The sequence below is a fragment of the Oncorhynchus keta genome, chromosome 6, assembly GCF_023373465.1.
Source record: "Oncorhynchus keta strain PuntledgeMale-10-30-2019 chromosome 6, Oket_V2, whole genome shotgun sequence".
In the NCBI taxonomy this organism is placed as follows: domain Eukaryota; kingdom Metazoa; phylum Chordata; class Actinopteri; order Salmoniformes; family Salmonidae; genus Oncorhynchus; species Oncorhynchus keta.
The window spans coordinates 30,026,368-30,049,350 of record NC_068426.1 but is presented as its reverse complement, the minus strand read 5'-3'; the positions used below and the strand labels follow the sequence as shown (position 1 = coordinate 30,049,350).

Here is a 22,983-nt window from a genome sequence, read left to right as displayed (position 1 = left end):
TCAACGCTCTTCCCCAAAGTCCCCACCAGGATAGTAAAAACAAGGAAAATTGTCCCTTGCGAGGACATTTCACACGTCCCCGTGAGGATAAAGACTATTTCAAGCTTTGGGGTTAGGGTTAGAATTAAGGTAAGAGGTAAGGTGTAGGAGTTAGGTTTAGGGTTTGGGTTACAGGTCCGGGAAAATAGGATTTTGAATGGAAATCTATTTTAGGTCCTCACGAGGATAGAAGAAGAAAATGTGTGTGTGTGTGTGTGTCTTACCCAAGCTGAGAGAAGTTGCCAGCTGACTTGGCAAGTTTGGTCATTGACCTGGCATAGACCTCTTCTATGGTAGCCCTAGAGGGACAAAACACATCACGTCATTACCTTCGTAATTTTTACCTACTGAATCAGTAACATCACTCAGTATGCATTCCAAATGGATTCCCTATATAGTGCACTACTTTTGACCCTATGGGCCCCTAGTCAAAAGCAGTCCACTGCATAGGAAACAGGCTGCTATTTGGGATTCATCCTCAGTCTCTTCTGAATAAGTTCAACCAATATAAATCCAACAACACGCTATTAAAAGCCCTCAAAACCTCTACCAGTTGTAATGAGTTTTAATTGAGTGATTACAAGTACTGTACATGTAAGTCAAAGCATAAGACAACTCCACTCCCACAAAACACACACACACACGTAACATATATGTTTGACTGCAGGCACAAAGTTGAGTGTTGCTTGGGCTTTGCTTTGACTAAGTATGGCTCATCTAGTAGCGAGAGCTGCTCGTCACAGACTCCCATCTAGTGTCATATCGAAGCACAGAAAGGAAAGAATTGCCCATCCCTCCCCTTTATTCCTCCCTCATCATCCCCCATTTCTCCTGCATGGAAGTGACAGAAGTAAAAACTTAAAACGTTGGTTTAGTGGAGGCCTGAATTATGCATGTGTCATTTACTAAGCCTCCCACTGCAGTCACGTCAGCACGGGAGGAGAAGAGGGTCAGGCAGGGGGAGCGGGGGCAAGCACGCATTCGCACGGCACGCACAAAGACAGAACCTACCTTCACTAACAGATATTAGTGTAACTTAGCCTAGATGCACGGAAACGCAACCAAACGAAGGTTTATAGAATTTATTCTTGACAGGTTACCATGGTTGGTCAATAATAAAATAGCCCCAGTTCCCAAATCAAGGCTCTCACAAAGACACACAGAAAAAGACATGACTCCACAGACAATAAACACACTCCAGGTGTGTAAATACTCTCTGGGCCAAGACAATTCTCCCCTCCGAAAAGCTAATTTATGCTTGATCCAAAATTGTGGTCGGAGGCTCCGTATGGATGGTGTGATGGAGCCACCGGAGGCACGTAGTGGCCAAATTGAGCTCTGTACCGCATCGCCATGCGCCTCTCAAATTTTGTAACAATGCGGAGGGCTCCATATAACTCTGCATTGACATGATTGGTTGATGGTAGGTGGAGGGCGGGAGGTCCTGTATAAACACAAACTCACTTCCTTGGCAACTTCCTTCACAACAGCTCTGCGCTGCTCCGCAAAGTGCAAGAAGTATGAATGACCGGTCTTCTGCAGAGGCCACATCACCATAAATTCTTGCACGGCCAATGCAGACGTCGGATTGACCGTGCAGCGCCTTTGACTCACACAGACCTGCCTGCACCCCTCCACTCCAAACTAAAACACTCAAAGTTACTGACCAAACCTCACTGAAATCTATTTATCTTTGACTTAAACATTGATTGTACAAAACATTAAAGACACCTGCTCTTTCATTGACGTAGACTAACCAGGCGAATCCTATGATCCCTTATTGATGTCACTTGGAGACATCAATAAGGGATCATAGATGAAGGAGGAGACAGGTTAAAGAAGGATTTTTAAGCCTTGAGACATGGATTGTGCATGTGTGCCATTCAAACGTTGTATGGGCAAGACAAAATATTTAAGTGCTTTTGAACGGGGAATGGTAGTAGGTGCCAGGTGCACCGGCTTGTGTCAAGAACTGCAACGCTGCTAACTTTTTCACACTCAACAGTTTCCCGTGTGTATCAAGAATGGTCCACCACCCAAAGGATATCCAGCCAACATGACAACTGTATGAAGCTTTGGAGTCAACATAGGCCAGCAGAATTAAGGCTGTTCTGATGGCAAAAGGGGGGGTGGGTGGGGTGCAACTCAATATTAGGAAGTCGTCTTTAATGTTTGTATACTCCGTTTATAGATAGATACAAGTTAACAACTCCCTGCAGGACGAATAGTGGTTGTGTGTTTGAGAGGCCTGGGAAACAGGCCACAGTCATAACAGCAGGCGATCACTTTACACAATACAGTACTGTAGGTGCATGTTTGTTTCTGGCCACCAGAGGGAGTCACAGTGCAGTGTTTCTGAGATATGAGAGACTTCCTCAAGGGAACGGTCTCAGAAAACCCAGATCCAGTTACATGAGAAGAATGATTCTGATGGGTAGGTAAGTGTGCAAGATGAGTTTCAGTTTCACAGAGGAGTAAAGATATAGCATAGGCCTAATCATCAGATGTAGGCTAGTAAACTACCCGTCTACACCACAGGCAGTGTCTACACTTGACACTTGCATGTGACTTCTGCTATCAGAATATGAATATCGTATTGAAAAGACGGATCAAGACGCACAAAAATCGCATTGCGGTCTGATTGTGTTCAGGTCCGGCTGAGCACCTCAGGGGGTGGCCAGGGATGCATTGTGTGTGGATTTCTCCTCAGTCTGGACGCAATCAGGCTTTCGGAAAGTGCATAAATTGGGCGACGTCATCAATCGGACCACACGCCTCCAGAAAACGTGTTTTTGGAGCGAGGCGCCTTTTCATTATAGTTTTGGAGGAAATGTGTTCATAGCGTGTGAGGAACGTGTTTGCTGGTCTTGTAAATTCTAGCCAGCTAGCTAATATTTAGAGCAATTATTTTTTGTTGGACTAGAGCTATGCTAACCAGTTTGGGGTGCGGCGAGTTAGAGGGACATGAACAAAGGCAAACAAATATATTTTTTGTTTGTTAAGGAGCTCAGGTCATGTTTTCAACTTACTCTTGAAAGTATTATAGATGGAATGCACAAGGTGCAATTTCAAAATTGGGTAGTGCATCAGCAGTTTTCCTCATCATGTCACTCACTGCAGACCTTAGAGAGCTACACTGAACAATAAGATAAATGCAACATGTAAAGTGTTTGTCCCATGTTTCATGAGCTGAAATAAAAGATCCCCGAAATGTTCCATAATGCACAAAAAGCGTATTTCGCTCAAATGTTGTGCACAAATTTGTCTACATCCCTGACAGGTGTGGCATATCAAGAAGCTGAGTAAACAGCATGATCATTACACAGGTGCACCTTGCGCCGGGGGGGCAATAAAAGGCCACTCTAAAATTTGCAGTTTTGTCAGATGTCTCAAGTTTTGAGGGAGCGTGCAACTGGCATGCTGACTGCAGGAATGTCCACCAGAGCTGTTGGCAGAGAATGATTGTTACCACAAGCCGCCTCCAACGTCATTTTAGAGAATTTGGTATTTCCTAATGTTTGGTATACTCAATGCATTTTGGTGAGTACAAACATCTGTGGAGAAAGTAGATGAATATTGCAGCATTTCATACCACCCATTACAGTCCCCTTTAGCTCTACTCAACACAGAGAATTTGCTGTGGAAGGTGTCTGCGGTGTAGCCCATTCACACCGGCTTAGGCCTATTTAGGCCACACCATACAGTGTAAAACACGGGCCTAGTGGACTGCATAACTATAGTGTCTAAACCATAACAAGACCTTAATCCTACCTTCCTTGCCAATTCCTCTCACACCTTGAGATGTCTTGCATTGTGTCTGAGCTCTATATTTATAACATCATCTTCTAAAATGTTTGATGGTGGAATTCCATCAAATTCTACAGGAATTCCGAATGCTTACCTTCAGGCCAGGCTGGCCCACACAGAAATGTGATCATCACTTTTTCACTCATGCCACCCTTTCATCATTAGGGAACCAGTGCTTCCCCTAGGATGTTTTTCAGCAGCGGTGACAGGCTTAGGGGGAAATGTGGTGCTGCTAAATGCATGGTTATAAGTTATACTGAACAAAAATATAACACACAACATGCAATGATTTTACTGTTACAGTTCATATGAGGAAATCAGTCAATTGAAATAAATTAATTAGGACCTAATCTATGGATCATTCTTGATACACACAGGAAACAGTTCAGCGTGAAGAACTAAACCAGAAGAGTTGCAGTTCTTGACACACACTAACCGGTGCGCCTGGCACCTACTACCATACCCCGTTCAAAGGCACTTTCTATTTTGTCTTGTTCACCCTCTGAATGGCACACATACACAATCCATGTCTCAAGTCCTAAAAATCATTATTTAACCGGTCTCCTTCCCTTCATCTACCCTGATTGCAGTGGATTTAACAAGTGACATCAATAAGGGATCATATCTTTCACCTGGCCAATCTATGTCATGGAAAGAGCAGGTGTTCTTAATGTTTTTCCCACTCAGTGTATAAGTCAAGTAATTGATTAATTACAACACTGGTTCCCTCTACAGCAAATAGGTTGTCAAGCCCTAGTCTCACAATTATTTTAACCTACTTTAAGTGATTGATTAACTTGAGAATGTAATTTGGTTACCGTACTAATGAAAAAGTGAGCATGTTGGGAAAAAAAAATGGAAAATAGGTTCCATAAAGTCTTGAGAAACTTCTGTCTATAAATCATCTATCGATGTCAATGGCAAATGGGTGCAAATCTTGAGAGGCGTGTGAATCTCAAGTTAGGGTTAGGCTATGAACGAATGCCAAATAACAAGTCAAACAGAAAATCCCCAACATTTAATTTGCATAACCATTGAACTGGAAAGACTGAAAACAACACCTGCACTGAGAGAAAGCCAGACTGAACATGAAATGTTTTAACAGATGGTTAACTCAAAGGTAAACTAGAAAAAGAGGGCTGAGTAACTTTGAAAGTAAGCCTCGAGATTCAAATTCACCTCTGTGATGAGAAGAACAACATTGGGTTAAAAGGCTCAAAATGAGAGTGAGTGGAAGTTTAACTAAGAAAACCCCATAGCCTGGTTACAACCATCGTTAGCACATGACATAGCATAAAACAGATGTGGAACCAGGCTAACCAACAACGTACCTTTCTCTGATGAAATCAGTAAGTTCCTTGGAGGAGATTTGGCCATGTTTCATGTTATGGTAGAGAACATCAAATCCATTGTTTTTTTCGCCCTGGGGTAAAAAACAACAACAAACAGATGGTTAGTAAACTGAAATACCAGTAGGCAGTAAGCCTATATCCACTGAGAACATCAAACACTCTATAGTGTTCCCTTGACTTTGAGTTAAGCATTTCCTCCATGCTTTACCGCGCTGGCATTCTCCACTATCAGCATTCTCATGGTCTGCATGGCTGTCAGCTGCATCCTCAGCAGCCTTGATTGGTCCACCATAGTCATCCTGGCCATAGTGTTCAGGTTCTACTATGCTCCCTATGCTCCCAGTTCTATGGTCCCTAGAATACTTCTAACGGTCCCTGTACGATTCTATGCTGCCTAAAACATTTCTACAATCCCCATACATTAAGCATGTTCCGAATAACGTTGATGGAGCAGGTTGACGATAGGTCTTCAACAGTCAGACTGTGTCGATAGTGGCCCCATCTGTGACAGTGGACGACAGTGTTTGTTTGTGTGTCAGTAACCATCACTACTCTGGAGAAGGGTGTCCAGTTGCACCACGGGGATTTAAAAATGCATAAAAAATGCATCACTAGGGCTGTGACGGTCATGGAATTTTGGATGCTGGTAACTGGCCAGGCAAATGGCCACGGTTTTTGTAATAACTGCACCTTGCTTGCACCTTTCTATGTTTCAGCAAGGAGCAACAAAGTCTCATCATGTTAAGAGTCCATGTACCGCAGAAACATCCATCTTCAGTCAACTGTTAGTTAAAAAATAATATATATATATTATTTTTTAACTAACGGTTATTTTATTTTCACGACGGCCTTCATCTGTAACCGTCGGTTACACAGTAATTGTGCCAGCCCTAAACACCACCACTCAATAATTCATATGCCGTGGACATGTGTAAAACTGTCTGTTTGGCTAGTTTAAAAATGTTGATCTGTAGTTCAAATAATAAGAAAGCGACCACCCCGCCTCTGTTTTGGTAAATAGCTGAGGGATGGGGCTGGAGAATTGTAACTACCAGGAACTACTGTTCCTGGGGTCCAGCAACATTAAGGCAGTTATATACAATTTAAAATATTACATCACATAACACTTTTCACAGCACAGTAAGTGTGTTCCCTCAGGCCACTACTCAAAAAAGTATTTAGTCAGCCACCAATTGTGCAAGTTCTCCCACTTAAAAAGATGAGGCCTGTAAATGTTCATCATAGGTACACAGAAAATCACATTGTAGGATTTTTAATGAATTTATTTGCAAATTATGGTGGAAAATAAGTATTTGGTCACCAACAAACAAGCAAGATTTCTGGCTCTCACAGACCTGTAACTTCTTCTTTAAGAGGCTCCTCTGTCCTCCACTCGTTACCTTTATTAATGGCACCTGTTTGAACTTGTTATCAGTATAAAAAACACCTGTCCACAACCTCAAACAGTCACACTCCACTATGGCCAAGACCAAAGAGCTTTCAAAGGACACCAGAAACAAAATTGTAGACCTGCACAAGGCTGGGAAGACTGAATCTGCAATAGGTAAGCAGCTTGGTTTGAAGAAATCAACTGTGGGAGCAATTATTAGGAAATGGAAGACATACAAGACCACTGATAATCTCTCTCGATCTGGGGCTCCACGCAAGATCTCACCCCGTGGGGTCAAAATGATCACAAGAACGGTGAGCAAAAATCCCAGAACCACACGGGGGGACCTAGTGAATGACCTGCAGAGAGCTGGGACCAAAGTAACAAAGCCTACCATGAGTAACACACTACGCCGCCAGGGACTCAAATCCTGCAGTGCCAGACGTGTCCCCCTGCTTAAGCCAGTACATGTCCAGGCCCGTCTAAGGTTTGCTAGAGAGCATTTGGATGATCCAGAAGAAGATTGGAAGAATGTCATATGGTCAGATGAAACCAAAATATAACTTTTTGGTAAAAATTCAACTCGTCGTGTTTGGAGGACAAAGAATGTTGAGTTGCATCCAAAGAACACCATACCTACTGTGAACCATGGGGGTGGAAACATCATGCTTTGGGGCTGTTTTTCTGCAAAGGGACCAGGGCGACTGATCCGTGTAAAGGAAAAAATGAATGGGGCCATGTATCGTGAGATTTTGAGTGAAAACCTCCTTCCATCAGCAAGGGCATTGAAGATGAAACGTGGCTGGATCTTTCAGCATGACAATGATCCCAAACACACTGCCCGGGCAACGGAGTGGCTTCGTAAGAAGCATTTCAAGGTCCTGGAGTGACCTAGCCAGTCTCCAGATCTCAACCCCATAGAAAATCTTTGGAGGGAGTTGAAAGTCCATGTTGCCCAGCAACAGCCCCAAAACACCACTGCTCTAGAGGAGATCTGCATGGAAGAATGGGCCAGAATACCAGCAACAGTGTGTGAAAAGCTTGTGAAGACTTACAGAAAACATTTGACCTCTGTCATCTGATATAAACTTTTGTTATTGACCAAATACTTATTTTCCACCATAATTTGCAAATAAATAAATTTAAAATCCTACAATGTGATTCTGGATTTTTTTCCTTCTCATTTTGTCTGTCATAGTTGAAGTGTACCTATGATGACAATTACAGGCCTCTCATCTTTTTAAATGGGAGAACTTGCACAATTGGTGGCCGACTAAATACTTTTTTGCCCCACTGTATCTACAATACAAAATCCATGTGTACGTATGTGTGGAGTTGCGTGTCTTATGCGTGTGTCTCTCCCCACTGTTCCACAAGCTGAATTTTTATCAGTTTAAAAAAATCTGATTCTACTGCTTGCATCAGTTACCGGATGTAGAATAGAGTTCCATGTAACCACGGCTCTACAAAGAACTGTGCGCCTCCCATAGTCTGTTCTTGACTTGGGACTGTGAAGACACCTTTGGCGGGATGTCTTTTGGGGTATGCATGGGTGTCTGAGCTGTTTACTAGTAGTTTAAAAAGACAGCTTGGTCCATTCAGCATGTCAACACTTCTTACAAAAACAAGTAGTGATGAAGTCGATCGCTCTTCCACCTTGAGCCAGGAGAGATTGACATTCATATTATTAACGTTAGCTCTCTGTGTACATTTAAGGGCCAGCCGTGCAGCCCTGTCCTGAGCCAATTGTCATTTTGGAGGTCCCTCCTTGTGGTACCTAACCCACACGACTGAACAGTAGTCCAAGTGCGACAAAACTAGAGCCTGCAGAAGTCCTTTGCTAGATATTACATTTCATACACGTGGGGAAGCGTGTATGACATTCTGGTTTGATCATACACACACACTGGAGGTATTTCTTCCAATTATTTATTGAAGAGCAAGTTGTGTTTTGTCTATGTAGCCTATTTATTCATTCGGTCACTTACAAACCTTCAACAGTTATAAGATAACTTATCCACCATCTCAAACCTCGACAGCAAAGTGTTTCTGTTTAATCATTTCCTTATTTCAATTGGCTGAGCTCTAAGGGATGTGGCTAATTGATACAGCTGATTTTAACCGCCTGCCATTTCAAATAGGTGTCCCCTATTTAAGTGTTCCCCATAAGCTAGGGGAGCCACGGTTTTAAAAGGTGCCAATGTATTATTCATGGTTAACTTGCTCTGGAAATGCAGTTTTAAAAGAAACACTACTTTTGAACCGTTTTTATCTCGGCCTTTGTTTTAAGCATTAAGTAGTTGAATAAGGCCAGCTCTTTCACAATACAGCTGAATCATTAACTCTATTCACAGCAGAGGAGACAATAGGGCTGACAAAGTAACACTGCTAATGTACCTCAAATACCAAACCGACAGGGAGAAAGAGCACTGGGTAGGTCAGCATTATAAATACACTGAACAAAAATATTAAGGCAACATGTAAAGTGTTGGTCCCAGGTTTCATGAACTGAATTTTTTTTAAATCCCAGAAATGTTTCATACACATTAAAAGCTTATTTCTCCCAAATGTTTTGCACAAATTTGTTTACATCCCTGTTAAATGAGCATTTCTCCTTTTCCAAGATAATCCATCTACATGACAGGTGTGGCATATCAAGAAGCTGATTAAACAGCATGTGATCATGGGATCCTCCCGAGTGGCGCAGTAGTGGTCTAAGGCACTGCATCGCAGTGCATGAGGCGTCATTAGAGACCTGGGCTCGATCCGAGGCTCTGTCACAACTGGCCCCATATGGCGCCACACGATTGGCCCAGCGTCGTCCGGGATAGGGGAGGGTTTGACTGGGGAGGGGGGGCTTTACTTGGCTCAACGCGCTCTAGCAACTCCTTGTGGTGGGTCGGGAGGTCGCCTCCGACAAATTGGTGCAGCTGGCTTCCGGGTTAAGCGGGCGGATGTTAAGGAGCATAGTTTGGCGGGTCATGTTTCTGGGGTCGTATGACTCGACCTTTGCCTCTCCCGAGCCTGTTGAGGAGTTGCAGCGATGAGACATGATCTTAATTGCATATCACGAAATTGGGGAGAAAAGGGGGGTAAAATACACGCAAAATAAAACAGCATGATCTTTTATTGACCTTAATGTTAATTTCTCTACCATAAGCTGCCTCCATCGTCATTTTAGAGAATTTGGCAGTACGTCCTACCGGCCTCACAATCGCAGACACGTGTAACTACGCCAGCCCAGGACCTCCACATCGGACTTCTTCACCTGCTGGATCATCTGGGGGTGGGGTGTGGGGGATGGTTGTGCTGATGCTGAGGAGTATTTCTGTCTGTAAAGAAAAAAGCCCTTTTGTGTGAAGAAAAAAATTCATTCTGATTGGCTGGGCCTGGCTCCCCAGTGGGTGGCCCACCCATGGCTGCATCCCATGCCCAGTCATGTGAAATCCATAGTTTATGGAGGTCAAACACAAAACTGGCCTAATATCAGGTCTTAGAGGCAATATCCTCCTGCAGCAAAGGGCTATCCTGTTGCAGAGCCTAGGGCTGTCCAGCAGAGGGCAGAAATGAGCAAACTCATCCCAGCGCACACAACGCATGTGGACTTCCTAGTCTCCTGCAGCCTTTGGAACTGCCAATCAGTGGTCAACAAGGATGAGCTCATCTCAGCCTTTGTCACCTTAAAGTCCCTAGACTTTCTGATGGAGACATGGATTACCCCATGAGAACAATGCTACTCCAGCTGATCTCTCATCATTTGTGTTCTCTCATGGCCCGAGAGCATCTGGTTGTCGCGGCGATGGCACAGGGCTACTAATTTCTCCTAAACTGAGATTTTCTATTTTGCCCCCTTCTCTCACCTGTCAATTTCAATTCCATGCGGTCACTGTCACTTGTCCACTCAAGATTTGAGGTCCATGTTGACTACAAAGTAGCTTATGCCTACCTGGCAAAATGGCATCATGATTATTAGCATCTATCCAATGGCCATTTGTTTTGCAAACTCTGCAATCACATGAGCGCTACAGAAACATCACTAACCAAACAACAGTCTCCGGCTGGTGCACACTTGCATTAAAGGGTAGCTACACGCTAAAATTAAAATGCAGTATATTTCTCCCAGACCTCAAAAGTGGTCTTCTGATGTGGTTTAAGCATTGTTGTGAACTTAGAACAACCCTCTGATGCTAGGACAGCAGAGTCTCTGCCATCTTCTGAAAACAGCTGAAAGCTTACCTCTTCAAAGAGAATCTTAAATAAGACAATTTGTACAAATTAATAAAAAATTTGAAAAAATCTTGAGTCAATAAGTATTCAACCCCTTTGTTACGGTCAGTCTAAGTTCAGGAGTAAAAACGTGCTTAACAAGTCACATAATAAGTTGCATGGACTCAATAAGTGTTTAACATGATGTTTGAATGACTTCCTAATCTCTGTACCCCACACATCCAATAATCTGTAAGGTTCTGCAGTCGAGCAGTACATTTAAAATACAGATTCAACCACAAAGACCTGGGAGGTTTTAGAATGCCTCTCAAAGAAGGGCACCTATTGGTAGATGGGGTAAAAAAAACAGACATTGAAAATCCCTTTGAGCATGGTGAAGTTATTGTTTACAATTTGGATGGTGTATCAACACCCAGTCACTACAAAGATACAGGTGTCCTTCCCAATTCAGTTGCTGGAGAGGAAGGAAACTGCTCAGGGATTTCACAATAGCCAATTGTGACAGTTAGAGTGTAATGGTTGTGATAGGAGAGAACTGAAGATGGAACAACAACATTGTAGTAATGCCACAATAAAAACCGAAATAATCGAGTCAAAAGAAGGAAGCATGTAGAGAATAAAAACATGACAAAACATGCACCCTATTTGCAATAAGGCACTAAAGTAAAACTGCAAATAATATGGCAAAGAAATTAACTTCACACCCTGAATACAAAGAGTTATGTTGAGGGCAAATCCAACCCAACATATCACTGAGTACCACTGTTCATATTTTCAAGCATGGTGGTAGCTGCATCATCTTTTAGGTATGCACAGTGGTGTAAAGTACTTAAGTAAAAATACTTAAGTAGTTTGAGGTATCTGTACTTTACTATTCATATTTTTGACAACCTTTACTTCACTAAATTATGTACCTTTTAATCCATACATTTTCCTTGAAATTCACACACTTACCAAGAGAACACCACTTGTCATCTCTACTGCCTCTGATCTGGCAGACTCACTAAACACAGATGCTTTGTTTCTGAATGATGCCTGAGTTATGGAGTGTACCCCTGGCTATCCTTAAATAAATAAAAAACATGAACAATTGTGCCATCTGGTTTGCTTAATATAAAAAAAATTGAAATGATGTACACTTTTACTTTCGATACTTAAGTATATTTCAAACCAAATCCTTTTAGACTTACTCAAGTAGTATTTTACTGGGTGACTTTCATTTCATATTATGGTATCTTTACTTTTACTCAAGTATGACAATTGGGTACTTTTTACACCACTTGGTATGCATGTAATCGTTAAGGAATGGGGATTGTTTCAGGATAAAACAGAAATAGAATAGAGCTAAGCACAGGCAAAATCCTAGAGGAGAACCTGGTTCAGACTACTTTCCAACAGACACTGGGAGACTAATTCACCTTTCAGCAGGACAATGACCTAAAACACAAGGCCAAATATACACTGGAGTTGCTGACCAAGAGTTCAGTGAATGTTCCTGAGTGGACTAGTTACAGTTTTAACTTCAAAATACATGTCAAGACTTGAAAATGGCCATCTAGCAATGATCAACAACCAACTTGACAGTGCTTCTTCAAGAATGTAACATTCAAGGGCAAATATTGTCCAATCCAGCTGTGCAAAGCTGTTAAAAGACTTACCTAGAAAGACTTACAGCTATAATCACTGCCAAAGGTGATTCCAACATGTATTGACTCAGGAGTGTGAATACTTATTTAAATTTGATATTTCAATTTAAGAAAAAGTGCAAACATTTCTAAAAACATGTTTTTACTTTGTCATCATGGGGTATTGTGTGTAAATGGGTCGGGGGGGTGTAATCCATTCTGAATTCAGGCTGTAACAACAAAATGTGGAATAAATCATACTTACTTTCTGAAGGCACATAGTATCAGTTCTTTATGTCTTACAGGTAGTACGGAGCTGCGTCTCGGGCAGGTTTTCGGTTAGCCGTCAATTTCAGGCTTTTGGCCGATAAATCCAACTTTTGACGTTCAAATAATCCCATTGCGAAATAATGCTTTTTAGTCATTAAATGGAAATACCAGTCGATGGAAATACATTTGACCGTCATGCTTATTGGTCTATAAGTTAATTTGCATAATTTTGTTCACAACTATCACACAGATAGAGCCTATTTTTTTCCTCAGCTGGTTGCTGCTGGATTAAACATGTGCTTTTATGAGCCCATTTATTGTGCAACAATTCTCAATGCAATCACGTGTTAAAAACTGTTTTTGCTGCACGATTAATCATAATATATATATCTTTTTTTAACTTGTAATTGAAGCACCATTGAGGTGCAGGCAACAGGCTATCAGCGCATCACCCACACCTTACAATGTGAGCTGGAGGCAGCATGCATTTTGAAAACAGAAAATGTTTTTTTTATTATGAGGCATGTCTTACCTTGCTTCAAAGTAGCCTATGGGCAAAATCCAACCATGGAAACGTGGAGGCAATTATTTTATGACGACTTCATAGGCGGCTCGTGTGTTGATCTTTTTATATATATATTTTTACTTTATTTAACTAGGCAAGTCAGTTAAGAACAAATTATTATTTTCAATGACGGCCTAGGAACAGTGGGTTGTTCAGGGATAGAACGACAGATTTTTACCTTGTCAGCTCGGGGACTCGATCTTGCAACCTTCCGGTTACTAGTCCAACACTCGAACCACTAGGCTACCTGCCGCCCAGGGAGCTTACAATTTATTCTACAATTTCCATCCTTCCTGCGTGACAGTTCCAATTTTCATATCTGCATATTCGTGGAACAGTTTAATTTTAAATACATTTTTGTTTCTCAAAATCAATGTCACGTGTTTAATCATAACAATCTAAAATAATAATAAAGTCAACCAATGCGAGATCACTAGCCTGCCATAAGGACACATTGATCCATTAACGGCTAAAGAAATGAGGGCTGGAACTCATTTTTTTATATTTTGTTATTTAACCTTTATTTAACCAGGTAGGCTAGTTGAGAACAAGTTCTCATTTACAACTGCGACCTGGCCAAGATAAAGCATAGCAGTGTGAACTGACAACACAGAGTTACACATGGAGTAAACAATTAACAAGTCAATAACACAGTAGGAAAAAAAGAGTCTCTATATACATTGTGTGCAAAAGGCATGAGGTGGTAGGCGAATCATTATAATTTTGCAGATTAACACTGGAGTGATAAATGATCAGATGGTCATGTACAGGTAGAGATATTTGTGTGCAAATGAGCAGAAAAGTAAATAAATAAAAACAGTATGGGGATGAGGTAGGTGAAAATGGGTGGGCTATTTACCAATAGACTATGTAGAGCTGCAGCGATCGGTTAGCTGCTCAGATGTTTGAAGTTGGTGAGGGAGATAAAGTCTCCAACTTCAGCGATTTTTGCAATTCGTTCCAGTCACAGGCAGCAGAGAACTGGAACGAAAGGCGGCCAAATGAGGTGTTGGCTTTAGGGATGATCAGTGAGATACACCTGCTGGAGCGCGTGCTACGGGTGGGTGTTGCCATCGTGACCAGTGAACTGAGATAAGGCGAAGCATTACCTAGCATGAACTTGTAGATGACCTGGAGCCAGTGGGTCTGGCGACGAATATGTAGCGAGGGCCAGCCGACTAGAGCATACAAGTCACAGTGGTGGGTGGTATAAGGTGCTTTAGTAACTAAACGGATGGCACTGTGATAAACTGCATCCAGTTTGCTGAGTAGAGTGTTGGAAGCTATTTTGTAGATAACATCGCCGAAGTCGAGGATCAGTAGGATAGTCAGTTTTACTAGGGTAAGTTTGGCGGCGTGAGTGAAGGAGGCTTTGTTGCGGAATAGAAAGCCGACTCTAAATTTGATTTTAGATTGGAGATGTTTGATATGAGTCTGGAAGGGGAGTTTAGCCAGACACCTAGGTACTTATAGATGTCCACATATTCTAGGTCGGAACCATCCAGGGTGGTGATGCTAGTCGGGTGTGCGGGAGCAGGCAGCGAACGGTTGAAAAGCATGCATTTGGTTTTACTAGCGTTTAAGAGCAGTTGGAGGCCACGGAAGGAGTGTTGTATGGCATTGAAGCTCGTTTGGAGGTTAGATAGCACAGTGTCCAAGGAAGGGCCAGAAGTATACAGAATGGTGTCGTCTGCCTATGCAGCACTAGGCCAATAAATTATATTGCTCTTTCACACCAAGGAATGGTGATTATTGAGGGGGAGACTGCTGTAAAGATTTTTCAAATAGCTTACTGTGTGGAGCTATAGTTTTAATATAGAATTCGGAATATGTTAAAAAAAATCACTTTTCTACATTTTCGCGCAGCAGGCCAGGTACTTCTATAAATGCTCAGGTACGCATACTCCCTCATCATTACCAGGACAGAGAAACCAGACGCATGCTCAATACTCACATGGAGCTCTCCAAACAAAAGACAATGGAATTTTTTTGGACAAATCTCGTAAATGATGGATTGAAATAAACTAAAACTTGTTCTCACAAGTGTAGCAGTTTGTGAACTCCGTGTAATTGTGTGTAGGCCAGTGACAAACAAAACAAATTTTAATCTATTTTAAATTCAGGCTGTAATACAACAAAATGTGCAAAAAGTCAAGGGGTGTTAATATAATCTGACGGAACTGTATCCTACATTCTGATATTACCAGGTTGACCTGCATTAGGTAATAATACATATATATTTTAAGGACACCCAATGTTAAAGGGAAAGTAAACCCAAATGACAAAATATTACATATCGGTTTCCTTACCCTGTAAGCAGTTTATAGAGAATGTATGACAGAAACCAATTATTTGGTTAAACCATCAACCCTGGCACAGCATAGATATGAAATACCCTCCATTCTTCCATCTGTGCACCAGCTGTGATTCACCTCATCAACTGAAATAACCCTTGACTGCCACACAGCCACTTCCTGGTTGCGTCCTGAACAGGGCCACAGTCAGCGCTTTGTATCGGTGTCATACATCATCATCACACCCCGCTGTGCTCATTTAACACATGGATTCATTTAATTCCACCATATTGTGTGCCCCCTCCTACCTATCCCCTCCGAGAGGTCAAGGATCATGCAAGGCTCATTCCAAACGAACCTGCAGCCTAGTGCATACGAGGATAGATATTTGCAACACGAACAGAAACAAGAGAGAAAAAGACATCTCTGCAGTGCCCTGTAGTTTCCTGCAGACAGAACAGCATTGGTCTGAAATGGACTTCTTGTTATGGTGTTATTTAAACCAGTCCAGTCTGTTGTCTGAAATGTCACTGCACAGGGCTCTAGTCAAATGTAGTACACTATATAGGGAACAGGGTGCTATTTCAGACTCGGCACGGGCCTCAGCTCTGTGGCTATAATCAATAGTATGACTTTAGCACATGACTCACACACCATGCTTTACATACCCTAGGCTAACAGCTGCAAACTGTGTCCACTGTCTGCCACCTACTGTAAAGACCGTGGCTGTCCTAGACCTTAGTCACCGCAATGACTAGATAACCAAGAGAGCTAGAGAGAGTGAGAGACAGAGGCAGGAAAAAGAGAGAAATTAAGATTGTAGAGAGAGGAGTCGGAGACAAAATAAAACTCCAAACAAAATGTTTACAGTAATAGGAAGGGCTAATATTATGTGCTACTGGAATGCAGCAGTATAGAAGAAAAAAAATGAATACAAAAGCAAAATAAAAACAATCACAGGAAACAGGCCTGGGCGTTCTTGCTTTTTCCACCCCACCAGTACAATGCCCCATAGTGACTCGCAAGGAACAGTCACACACATTCTATACAAGGGAAAGCTGTCACGGTTATGAGTCTGAAAACAACCGTGCTATTTTGTAACACTACTTACTCAGTGATACTAGGAGACAGGAGTGCCACATGGCTCTCGACTTTAAATGCCCCATTTGGAGACGTATTGACCAAGGCTCTGGTGTAGAGTGATTCAAATTCTAACCACACATTGTGAAATTCAAGGCCAGTCATTACTCTTGGCCTGGCAGTAAGTAGCCTGTAAAGACTGCCCTCCACCCCAGTGAAAGATAACCTGTGGAAGGGTTGGCACGTGCATATCAATCGATGCCTCTGTGGAGCGAGACTAGAGATGGCCACAATGTCCAATTGAAAGGGCTCAAAGCTTCCCAAGAACTGGGAGAGAGAGAGAGAGAGGATGAGAAAGCTGAAAGAGAGAGAGATCACTTTAATAAATGTACCCATTTACCCAAATAGAATCAATAGACCTATTCAAGTTGTGCCGATGATTAGCAACTGATACAGTACAACATGCTACTTTTACCCCGCTTAAAGAATGAATTCTGTAATGTTTTGCATGCCAAATGCAGTAGAATATTGTTTTGCCAGTGAGAGACCAGACCATGGAATTACTGCTATGCTTCACTGCTACAGTCAGCAAACAAACATTGGCCTTAGTTAGACAAAAGTAGGCAAGAGTATAACCATGCGAGAAGTTGACAAATGAAGACTGCACGGAGTGTGTACGTGCACAAGCGTACGTGTAAACGTGTGTATTTCTACTGGGAACACTGGTTTCACTCACACAGACAGCTAGCCAGGTCGGGAGGTAGTGAACTCAAGCTAAATTGTAATGGCTCTCGGTCTCTCATACTCAGTCTCACATAGAGCTTCACTCAAACTACCTCTGTACGTCTCGCGTTAGTTCACAACTAACTAGCCTATATTCTCTATTGAGTGGAAATTCATTGGGACATTTTTGCTAACAAACAAAATACAACATGTTCTGTACTTTACACATAGAGTAGTCAATAGGACCGAGTGGAAAAAGTAGCACACACATTATGCAATTGACGTTTCCATCAGTTAGCCTATAGTGCCGCACTATCAATTCAGGGGACACAACTTTGGCTTTAGAAGTGGGTGGGGACTTCATACCCGACTACGCAGAGGCCTCCACATGGTCCTAAAGTGCACCGTTCCCTCATTTTGCATCACATTCCAATGATAAAACTGGGAGGCGGACAAAAATGCAGTGGAAGTTGCGCCCCTGCCATCAATGCACGGATCACTGAGAGAGATCAGCCAAATGTAGCAACACCTCAAATGTCAACAACTCACTCAATGCTTCTAATCTCATGACATGTGCAACGGTTGCCAGCAAAACATAGTTTAAGTTAAGTTTTAAATGTCACGTACACAAGTACAGTGAAAAGCATTTAGTCCGTTCCAATATCATATTTACAATGTGCAGTGATACTGGAGTGACAGAGGTACATTCAATGAACAAAAGTATGTGGACACTTGCTCGTCAAAAACATAGAATTCTATAATCATGGGCATTAATATAGAGTTAGTCCACCCCTTTGCTGCTATAACAGCCTCCACCTTTCTGGGAAGGCTTTTCACTAGATGTTGGAACATTGCTGTGGGGATATGCTTCCATTCAGCCACAAGAGTATTAGTGAGGTCGGGCACTGATGTTGGGTGATTTAGGCCTGGCTAGCAGTCGGGGTCCTAATTCATCCCAAAAGTGTTTGATGGAGTTGAGGTCAGGGCTCTGTACAGGTCAGTCAAGTTCTTCCACACAGATCCCAACAAACCATTTCTGTATTATCCTTGCTTTGTGCACAGGGGCAGTGTCAGGCTGAAACAGAAAAGGGCCTTCCCCAACACAAAGTTGGAAGCACAGAATGGTCTAGAATGTCAATGTACACTGTAGCGTTAAGATTTCCCTTCACTGGAACTTAGGGGCCTAGCCAGAACCATGAAAAACAGCCCCAGAAAATGATTTCTCCTCCAACAAACTTTACAGTTGGCACTATGGATTTGGGGCAGGTAGCATTCTCCTGGCATTCGACAAAACCAGATTTGTCTGTCGGACTGCCAGATGGCGAAGCGTGATTCATCACCCCAGAGAATGTGTTTCCACTGCTCCAGAGTCCAATGGCGGCGAGCTTTGCACCACTCCAGCCAACAACTTTGCGATTGGTGATCTTAGGCTTGTGTGCGGCTGCTTGGCCAAAGAAACCCATTTTATGAAGCTCCAGACGAACAGTTATTGTGCTGACGTTGCTTCCAGAGGGAGTATGGAACTCGGTAGTGAGTGTTGCAACTGAGGACAAACGTTTTTTACACGCTACGAGCTTCAGCACTCTGCGGTCCCGTTCTGTGAGCTTGTGTGGCCTACCACTTCGTGGCTGAGCCGTTGTTGTTCCTAGACGTTTCCACTTCATAATAACAGCACTTACAGTTGAATGGGAAGCCTTGCAGGACAGACATTTGACAAACTGTCTGATGAGCTCTTCAGTAAGGCCATTCTACTGCCATTGTTTTTCTATGGAGATTGCATGGCGGTGTGCTCGATTTTATACACCTGTCAGCAGCGGGTGTTGCTGAAATAGCCAAATCCATTCATTTGAAGGGGTGTCCAGAGTCAGACGTTTACATACACTCTGGTTGGAGTCATTAAAACTTGTTTTTCAACCACTCCACAAATGTCTTGTTAACAAACTATAGTTTTGGCAAGTCGGTTAGTACTGTATCACAATTCCAGTGGGTCAGAAGTTTACATACACTAAGTTGACTGTGCCTTTAAACAGCTTGGAAAATTCCAGAAAATTATGTCATGGCTTTAGAAGCTTCTGATAGGCTAATTGACATCATTTGAGTCAATTGGTGGTGTACCTGTGGATGTATTTCAAGGCCTACCTTTAAACTCAGTGCCTCTTTGCTTGACATCATTGGAAAATCAAAAGAAATCAGCCAAGACCTCAAAAAAAAATTGTAGACCTCCACAAGTCTGGTTCATCATTAGGAGCCATTTCCAAACGCCCGAAGGTACCACATTCATCTGTACAAACAATAGTACGCAAGTACAAACACCATGGGACCATGCAGCAGTCATTCCTCTCAGGAAGGAGACGCGTTCTGTCTCCTGGTTCAAAAAGGGCAAATCAATCCCAAAACAACAGCAAAGGACCTTGTGGAAATGCTGGAGGAAACAGGTACAAAAGTATCTATATCCACATAACCTGAAAGGCCGCTCGGCAAGAAAAAAAAAAACACTGCTCCAAAACCGGCATAAAAAAGCCAGACTATGGTTTGCAAACTGCACATGGGGACAAAGATGGTACTTTTTGGAGAAATGTCCTTATTATTTTTTTTAACCTTTATTTAACTAGGCAAGTCAGTTAAGAACAAATTCTTATTTTCAATGCCAAGGAACAGTGGGTTAACTGCCTTGTTCAGGGGCAGAATAACAGATTTTTGCTCAGGAATTTGAACTTGCAACCTTTCGGTTACTAGTCCAACGCTCTAACCACTATGCTACCCTGCCGCCCCATAAACAACACAATGTAACTCCAAGTCAATCACACTTCTGTGAAATCAAACTGTCCACTTAGGAAGCAACACTGATTGACAATACATTTCACATGCTGTTGTGCAAATGGAATAGACAACAGGTGGAAATAGTAGGCAATTAGCAAAACACCCCCAATAAAGGAGTGGTTCCACAGACCACTTTTCAGTTCCTATGCTTCCTGGTTGATGTTTTGGTTACTTTTGAATGCTGGCGGTGCTTTCACTCTAGTGGTAGCATGACCGGTTTGGCGGTGGGTCAGTCATGGTGTGGGGTGGCATTTATTTGGGGGGCCGCACAGCCCTCCATGTGCTCGCCAGAGGTAGCCTGACTGCCATTAGGTACCGAGATGAGATCCTCAGACCCCTTGTGAGACCATATGCTGGTGCGGTTGGCCCTGGGTTCCTCCTAATGCAAGACAATGCTAGACCTCATGTGGCTGGAGTGTGTCAGCAGTTCCTGCAAGAGGATGGCATTGATGCTATGGACTGGCCCGCCCGTTCCCCAGACCTGAATCCAATTGAGCACATCTGGGACATCATGTCTCGTTCCATCCACCAACGCCACGTTGCACCACAGACTGTCCAGGAGTTGGCGGATGCTTTAGTCCAGGTCTGGGAGGAGATCCCTCAGGAGACCATCCGCCACCTCATCAGGAGCATGCCCTGGCGTTGTAGGGAGGCCACACACACTACTGAGCCTCATTTTGATTTGTTTTAAGGACATTATATCAAAGTTGGATCAGCCTGTAGTGTGGTTTTCCACTTTAATTATGAGTGTGACTCCAAATCCAGACCTCCAAGGGTTGATAAATTTGATTTCCATTGATCATTTGTGTAATTTTGTTGTCAGCACATTCAACTATGTAAAGAAAAAAGTATTTAATAAGAATATTTCATTCATTCAGATCTAGGATGTGTTATTTTAGTGTTCCCTTAATTTTTTGGAGCAGTGTATACAGTGGGGCAAAAAAAGTATTTAGTCAGCCACCAATTGTGCAAGTTCTCACACTTAAAAAGATGAGAGGCCTGTAATTTTCATCATAGGTACACTTCAACTATGACAGACAAAATGAGAAGAAAAAAATCCAGAAAATCACATTGTAGGATTTTTAATGAATGAATTTGCAAATTATGGTGGAAAATAAGTATTTGGTCAATAACAAAACTTTCTCAATACTTTGTTATATACCCTTTGTTGGCAATGACAGAGGTCAAATGTTTTCTGTAATTTTTCACAAGGTTTTCACACACGGTTGCTGGTATTTTGGCCCATTCCTCCATGCAGATCTCCTCTAGAGCAGTGATGTTTTGGGGCTGTTGCTAGGCAACACTGACTTTCAACTCCCTCCAAAGATTTTATATGGGGTTGAGATCTGGAGACCGGCTAGGCCACTCCAGGACCTTGAAATGCTTCTTACGAAGCCACTCCTTCGTTGCCCAGGCGGTGTGTTTGGGATCATTGTCATGCTGAAAGACCCAGCCACGTTTCATCTTCAATGCCCTTGCTGATGGTAGGCTTTGTTACTTTGGTCCCAGCTCTCTGCAGGTCATTCACTAGGTCCCCCCGTGTGGTTCTGGGATTTTTGCTCACCATTCTTGTGATCATTTTGACCCCACAGGGTGAGATCTTGCGTGGAGCCCCAGATCGAGGGAGATTATCAGTGGTCTTGTATGTCTTCCATTTCCTAATAATTACTCCCACAGTTGATTTCTTCAAACCAAGCTGCTTACCTATTGCAGATTCAGTCTTCCCAGCCTGGTGCAGGTCTACAATTTTGTTTCTGGTGTCCTTTGACAGCTCTTTGGTCTTGGCCATAGTGGAGTTTGGAGTGTGACTGTTTGAGGTTGTGGACAGGTGTCTTACTGATAAGTTCAAACAGGTGCCATTAATACAGGTAACGAGTGGAGGACAGAGGAGCCTCTTAAAGAAGAAGTTACAGGTCTGTGAGAGCCAGAAATCTTGCTTGTTTGTAGGTGACCAAATACTTATTTTCCACCATAATTTCCAAATAAATTCATTAAAAATCCTACAATGTGATTTTCTGGATTTTTTTTTCTCATTTTGTCTGTCATAGTTGAAGTGGTACCTATGATGAAAATTACAGGCCTCTCATGTTTTTAAGTGGGAGAACTTGCACAATTGGTGGCTGACTAAATACTTTTTTGCCCCACTGTGTGTGTGTATATATATATATATATATATATATATATATATATATATATATATATATATATATATATATATATATATAGAACAGGTTTAGTTGTCCTCGGATCCATTCTGGTCTCTATTTTACAAATAAATTGATGCATATCGATTACGGATGGGAATGCCCCAGGTCCATCTGTCTTTCTGGCCCCAAACAGAGAATGTGTCATGTGTTCCGTTTGCTTTTGGTAGAACAAATTATGCTAAACTAGATCTTTATGGGAAATAGCCCATTAGCACCAATCTTCACATTTCAGCCAAGCACAAAATGTACACAATGACGAATAACATGGATTTAAGCAAGTCAAAACGAAGGAAAAAGAAAATTGCAGTGCATAGATCAGAACTCTAGCACAGGACCGAAAAAAGGTTGCTGTAATTCTCAAGAGAAATTGGATTGGAAGAGAAAAGTGTGTTACAGCAACCAGACTAAAGAGCCCATTAGCCACCAGACCAGAATTTGTATCCTCATCAAAACTTCATGATATGATTTGATTTGTGAGATGTGGAAAAACAGAACATGGTTTATTTTGCCCATTCAAAAAATACAGCTAAAATCCTTGGTTGAAGCTACTCCCTAAATCATCATTGGTCATCACTGTATAAATA

The 22,983-nt window shown here is 42.3% G+C and overlaps 1 protein-coding gene across 11 annotated transcripts in view; it reads right to left on the bottom strand.

Annotated features, from left to right (window-relative positions):
• The window catches only part of LOC118385374 (F-BAR domain only protein 2), a 99,323-nt gene that overhangs the window by 68,643 nt on the left and 7,697 nt on the right, over positions 1-22,983 (bottom strand). For all 11 annotated transcript variants that reach the window (XM_052521300.1, XM_052521302.1, XM_052521303.1 and 8 more), the window contains exons 2-3: positions 5,178-5,269; positions 264-338 (exon numbers count right to left, since the gene is read on the bottom strand). In XM_052521300.1, coding sequence (XP_052377260.1) covers positions 264-338; positions 5,178-5,269 — 167 coding nt within the window. The remainder of the gene's footprint in view (positions 1-263; positions 339-5,177; positions 5,270-22,983) is intronic.